The 6,889-nt window shown below is 46.4% G+C and overlaps 1 protein-coding gene across 1 annotated transcript in view; it reads right to left on the minus strand.

The window, feature by feature from the left end:
• Positions 1-6,652, minus strand: part of LOC146319068 (FRAS1-related extracellular matrix protein 2-like) — a 93,967-nt gene extending 87,315 nt beyond the window's left edge. Inside the window, exon 1 of the mRNA XM_084729674.1 lies at positions 1,111-6,652. Coding sequence (XP_084585800.1) covers positions 1,111-6,109 — 4,999 coding nt within the window. The 5' untranslated portion in view covers positions 6,110-6,652. The remainder of the gene's footprint in view (positions 1-1,110) is intronic.
• Positions 6,653-6,889: the final 237 nt, after the last annotated feature.

Here is a 6,889-nt window from a genome sequence, read left to right on the forward strand (position 1 = left end):
TGAGGTAACGTCACTCAAATACTGAACAACACTTAAAAAAAATCATTGTCATTTCATCATGCCATTCCCATGCTACATTCATGCAAAAACATACATGCAATAATTTGTTTCTGCTCCCATTTTTCATGAACTGGAGTATAAAATCTAGACTTTTTCTGTGCACACAAAGGTTCATTTATCTCTAAATTTGTTGATGAATTTGTTAAAAATCCTTTTTAATGAGCACTTCTCCTTTGCCAAGATAATCCAACCACCTGACACGTGTGGTATATAAAGATGCTGATAAAAAAAAAAGCATGATTTTTTACACAGGTGTAGCTCGGACTGGTCACAACAAAAGGCCACTCTAACATGTGCAGCATCATCTTAAAAAAATACATTTATTAAGAACTATGAACTATGGCTATTTCACACAGGGCTACAGATACAAAATGTTTTTCCCAGGAGGGCAAAGTCATGACGCATCCTACTCTCCTGCCTCTGTTTGGTTAGTACTTGTTACCTTCACTGGTTGGGTTGATTAGGTTTTGGCATGAGAAGTAATTAGTTAGGACTGGGTAAGAATATCAGGGTATGCAGAGTGAATGCAGATGTAAATTTGTATGTGAAATACACATGGTTCAGTGCTTAATAGATGTCTTTTTTCAAGACGAAACTGGACACTTTAGAGTGACCAGTCCAAGGCACACCTGCGCCATTATCATGCTGTTTAATCAGTATCTCCATATGCCACACCTGTCAGGTGGATGGATTATCTTGGCAAGGGAGAAAAAGATCAAATCCATATAAGAGGAACATTTCATCACCCATAATGTGGCATCTGGTAAGAGAACACACCACTTTTTTTATTATTCCTCTGCACATTTCCCTTACAGCGAGTGTGTGAATGTGTGTGTATGTTTGTTTGAGGCTATCAAACTGTTTTTTTCAACTGCTGACTGACAGATTTTAACACATTTGTGAACAAAGTTTGAGAGAAATAAACCTTTTGTGTGAACAGAAGACATCAACTGAAAAAATGGGAGCAAAAACAAAAGTAGTTTTAAGTGTTATAAAGTGTGCTTATATTTCCATTCTTGTGATACAAGTGGATGTTTTTTCAGGGCTTACCTTGGCTGAATGTGTTGATGGAGTTGTTTCCTTGCCCCAGGTTAATGATGTAGCCATGTTTGGGCTGGGTGGTGATGTGGAACACCAGGGAGGCCGGGCTGCTGTCTCTGTCCTCTGCCCGCAGCACTTTGGAGCTGATGGGGAACCCCAGGTGACCTGTGGTCAAAATCTTCAGCGTGGGGGCACCTTTATTCACCACAATCTGAGGGACACCGTTGTCGATCGCCACAATGGTGATCTTCATGGTTTGAGGGCGGCGAGTCTCAAAGACGGTGTCAGGGAAGACATAAAAGTCAGTGTGTGTGCCATCAGTGACAGTGAAGGAGAAGGAGTCCTCTGACGATTCAGTCCCATCGTGTTTGTAACTGATGAGGTTTTCATTGAGGTCTTGTTTGGTGAAGCTGGTGATGGGCATGGACTGGTTGTAGAGGAGTTTACCATGAATAGGCAGCTGGGTGATGGTGAATTTCAGAAGCTTCTCAGCTGTGTCTTGGTCCTCAGCAGTGAGCTCAAATGGCGTAATCAGCTTAATCTGCCCTTCTGTGACGACTAAACTGTTCACAGTAACAACAGGTTTCTTATTATCGACATCCACAATAGAGACTCTAAATGTTCTGAAAATAGGATTGTAGCCATCAGTGACTTCAAACTCAAAACTGTCCATTTTCACTTCATCATCTGAGGTGTGGATGTAGTAAATCTTACTGCCAGCCAGTTGAAGCTGAGTGAAAGACGCAATGGGCATCCCAGGAGTGTCTGTGCACTCCAAGTGGCCCCTCACTGGGGCCCTTGTGATGGTGAAGACTAAATTCTCATCAGGGCTGTTGAGGTCAGTGGTGCTGAGGAGATCTGTGGTCAAAGTCACTCTGCCGCCTTCCCTCAGAGACACACCTTTACTGACTACATCAGGAAAAACCATGTCAATGCTGCCCACCGTGATGTAGAAGTAACGATCAATCAGTGGGTTCATTCCGTCTGTGACGTCAAATTTGACCAAGTCTCGGATGCCCTCCTGTCCGTTGTGCATGTACAGTATGAGCCCTGCGTCGATTTCAGCTTGTGTGAAATTCATACCTAGCGTGATGTTCTCCAGAGACCCAGATGGGCTTTTCCTTTGCAGGAAACCCTGACCAGGCCCGAACCGGATGATGTATGTAAGCGTGCTGTCATCTGAGTCTAAATCTGTTGCTTTGAGTACTTTGCTGTTGATCTCTTTGGTTTCCCCAATTTCGACCTCCAGACCATCATTGATTAGCATTCTAGGAGTCTCATCGTCAACAGCAATGATCAAAACCGTTGCTGTTTTCTGCACGGAGTACTTTCCATCAGTCAGAGTCACTTCAAAGCTGTCCTCTGTTGTCTCTGAGTCATCATGCTCATAAATAATACTTGATGCCTCCCTAATCTGCTCTAAAGTGAAATTAGTCACCAAAACTGAGCCCGTGGGGAGCTGGTTTAAAATGGCACCATGTTTGGGAGGTCTCGAGATGATGAATGTCAGCTCCTCTGGTGGGATATCTGCGTCGGCCCCATTCAGAATTGGAGTGTCGATGACAATGTTCATCCCTTCCATCACCACTATCTCCCTCAGATAAATCTCTGGCTTTTCATCATTTACTGGAATGATAACGATTGGGAAGAAATGGTTCTCGGAGAAATTGATGCCATCAGAGCACCTAAATGTGAACCTGTCCTCCACTGGCTCTACGCCCTTGTGAATGCTCTGCACATAGTAGATATTTCCCTCCCTGATGTCTCCAATAGTAAATGCACTGATAGCTGTTCCTGATCTGGACTTTTCTGAACCTGGGGCCGGTGATATATTCTCCACATAGCCGGCGGTGGGCTGGACAATGATGGTGCAAAGGATATCATCCGTTGGAGTGTCATTATCGTCAGCGTTCAAGTGCTGAGGGCCGATGGCATATTTCTCCCCTTCAATGACGCTAAATTGAATCCCGACTCCGACCTCAGGGGCCTGGCTGTCAACAGGAAGGATAGTGACTCGAACATGCACTCCGTTGACCTTATTGCCACCCACTGTCCAATCATCGGACATGTCTGTGAGAGTCAAATTGAAGCCATCTTGCTGGGAGGTGAGACCTATCTCCCCACCTGTGTGTGCGTACACAACCACGCCATTAATAATATCAGCCTGTGTAAACCTAGTGGCAGGAACTCCACTGACCAATATTTCACCCATAACTGGAGGATCTTCAACAATAAAGGTCAGCTGAAGGTCATCTGTGTCATCATCATGGCCTTGAATGACATTAGTTGTGATCTCTGTGGCCCCGTTTTCCAACACATCCATATGAGAGCCGATTGTTCCCGCAGGCAGGCTGACGGTTGGCGTTTCATCATCAACAGGCTTTACATTAACTTTGACAGTCACAGTTACAACATGAATCCCATCACTGACATCCAGCTGAAATTCATCACTCGTCGTCTCCTCCCCACCATGAATGTACGATATCTTCCCCTCTGAGATATCCTCAAGCCTGAAAACCCCTTTTTTCTCTAGGTCAGTGAATGCAACCTGGACCTGGCCGTGTTTAGGGGGCTGGCTCAGAGTAAAGGTAATTTGTTTGCTCTCTGTATCGAGGTCTGTGGCGTCCAGCTCTGCAGCACTGAGGATGTGCATACCACGCTCAAACACAGTGAAGCCGGTGTTTGTGATCTGAGGGGGTTTGTTGTTGACGGGCTGGAGGTAGATAGTGAAAGCTCCTTCTACGCTGTTCCCAGCTGTGTCTTCAACAGTGTAACGAAACTGCACGACATGGGCTGTGATTCCGAGCTCAACATCTGGAGGGCCGTAGGAGATCTTGTGATGGTTGATTTGAGCTTGTGTGAACTCTGTGACTTCGGTGTCAGGGCTGTCTGTCAGAACCAAAGAACCAAACCCAACTGGGTTATTTTCATCTGTATCCATTGGGGGCTGGATTATTGTGTATTTGAGGTCACGGTCCTCAGAGTCCAAATCAGTGTAGCGCAGAACCTCTTTGCTGAAATGAGTGAGCTTATACTCTTGGACGGTCATCTGCAGGGTGGTGCCAGGGAACAGCTCAGGGGGTACATCATCTATGGGTAAAACCCGGATTATGAATGCACTCTCTCCTGACTCATTAGGGGGGTCATTGTCATCCTGAACTGTGAACACAAACTGATCCATGATGGTTTCTGTGTTGTGAGGGCCTGTGTGCTTGTAAAACAATTTACCATCTGTGATATCTTTCTGAAGCCATTCTGTCACTTCCTTCTCATACACCTCATCCTCAGCGTTGAACTTCCAAGAGGAGGGGTCCTGTGGGGCATCGGACTGCCTTAGCAACACCGTGCCAATGGTAGAAAAGGGAGGGACGATGGTGAATTTAATAGTCGAGTCCTCCGAGTCGATGTCGGCGGCGCTGAGCATGAGTGGAGATATCTGCATCATCTGATTTTTGAAGAGCACGAGGCCGGTGTTTGCATTTATAATCGGTGGCTCATCGTCAGTGGGAACAATTGTGATGGGGAAAAGGAATTCTACTTCATTTTTCCCATCCGACATCTTGAAAACAATGTTGTCACTGTATGTGTCACTGCCATCATGCTGGTACACAACAACCCCTGTCGTGAGGTCAGCAGGTGTGAAGAATTTCCTGTGAGAGCCCAGCACCATGAGGTCCCCGTGGCGCAGCCCATCCACCACCGTGATGGTGACAGCGTCCAGATTGTCTTCATCGCTGATCTCCAGGTTGTGGGCGCTGAAGAGAGGCCTGGACTGGCCCTCGTAGAGCAGCTGACCTGTGTTGCGTGTCACGACAGGGGCCAGGGAATTCATCGGCTTCACCACTATCATAAAAGCGAAGGGGTCAGACACGGCGCCGTCTGTGTCCACCACCTCAAACTCTAGCTGGAAGATCCTTTCTGTGTCTGAATCCAGAGAGGGGGGCTTGTAAGCTATCTTCAGATCACGCAGGTCTCTCTGGTAGAAAGATGTGATGGGGAGGTTTCTGTCATCAGTGCTGACTATGTAGCCCTCCTCATAGGATAAAGGAGAAGTGATGTTGAAAATAAGCTCATCTGGGTCTGACTCTGCATCCTCAGCAGCCAGCATGTCAGGGGTAAGGGCGGTCATGACAAACTGGCTGATCTCCATCATCATCATGGACACAAAGCTTGGTTTGGGGGCAGTGTTTTCCTCCCCCTCTTTGATGCGGATCATGAGATGGAAATATTCCTGCTTCACTAGGTTGCCCTCCTTATCATGCAGCTCTACAACCATGGGAACATAGTCCCTGTTGGGAGACTTGCGCTCAAACGTGTGCTCATAGCGGATGTCAGCTTGTGTGAACTCGTCACAGTCCATCATTTTCGAAAGTTTGCCTTCATCAATGAGTCTTCCATATCTAGGGAGTGTGCTGCCACTAGACAGGGCTGTCACCTCACATTTATGAGAGTCTCTATCATAAGTAAACTCTAAAATTTTCTTATCAATAGGATTACTGATTCCTTTCAGATTATCGACAGTGAGAGGCATGTTTTTGGTGAGTAACTCTAGCTGCGTAAAAACTACTTCCACCTCCATCATAAACGGGATGATAACCGTCTCGGTTTGCGCGTCATACCTGAGCTGCAGCCTCACTCTGTCTCTTGCCGGACTTCTCGACCCGTAGTGGGAGTAGGTCACATCGTTGGGACCGAAATCACACGGAAACTTTTTGGGCGAGAGGTGACCGGGTCTCTGTGAGAGCGGGTCGTTATCCAGGACGGTGATGCTGCAGCGGTCTCCCGGCTGCGTCTGAATCACGAGATCATTGATGGGATCGATGAAGACGGATCTCCCGAAAGGCACGCGTATTCCGTTGTTGGCCACCAAGATTGCATCTTCTGACAGTTCAGATCTGAGCGCGTAAAATAATCCAGCGCTGTCAGGCTGCGCGAAGACAATACCTGTTACTGAAACACACAGGAGAAGTCTATAGAGCATCTTGGCAGCGGCTGTGATCCAAACCATCCAAAAAGAATCACTCTGCCAAAGTGGTGCTGAAAAATGTGACTCGCAGATGTGAAAATCCCCAAAGTGTTGTCGGGAGTCCGCTGGATGCAGCCTACACGGTGGCTCCCACGCACCTATCCGCCCGGACCCTCGACATACTCAGCGAGAATAGCGCGCAGGAGTTTTAACTTCAGACACTTGAGAGGCTGCGTAAAAGTGCTGCCGCCCCTCTCTGCGCATATTGGAGGGTTTTTGAGGGCTTGTTGCCTCAGACTCGTCGTCAGTGGGCAGTTCAGCTGGCAGTCAGAGGGAGGCGGGGGCTGCACGATGAGCTGAATTACACAGATGCGCCTCATCACATTTAGAGCAATTAGTGGGCTTCTTGTGTCTGGACTGTTCTTTGTTAAATATAACAAAAGGTTTTAAAGGATAATATTGCCCTGATGGAAAAGTATTGCTCATGAGCACTCAGATCATATAATCATGTCATCTGTGGACATGATACAGATACTGATGAAATTGTGAGAAATGTCAAATGTTATAACCCAGAGGGCTGCAGAGATTGTTAATATTTTTCATGCAGTCTGACAGAGAAAGTGTAATCACTCCATTGTTACTGCTTTGATGATAAAGGCAGGTTTGATCTACTGAAGTGTTGAAAAATGAAAAAATAAAAACATATTATAATAGTATTTTTTTAAATAAATGAGACATTTGGCTTCTTGCACATTAATGCAGTAACTTGCGCGAGGACAGGGCCGGTTCTAGCTTTTTGTGGGCCCTGTGCAAAATGTGCTT

Source organism: Lutjanus erythropterus, chromosome 11, assembly GCF_056507025.1.
Source record: "Lutjanus erythropterus isolate fLutEry1 chromosome 11, fLutEry1.hap2, whole genome shotgun sequence".
In the NCBI taxonomy this organism is placed as follows: domain Eukaryota; kingdom Metazoa; phylum Chordata; class Actinopteri; order Lutjaniformes; family Lutjanidae; genus Lutjanus; species Lutjanus erythropterus.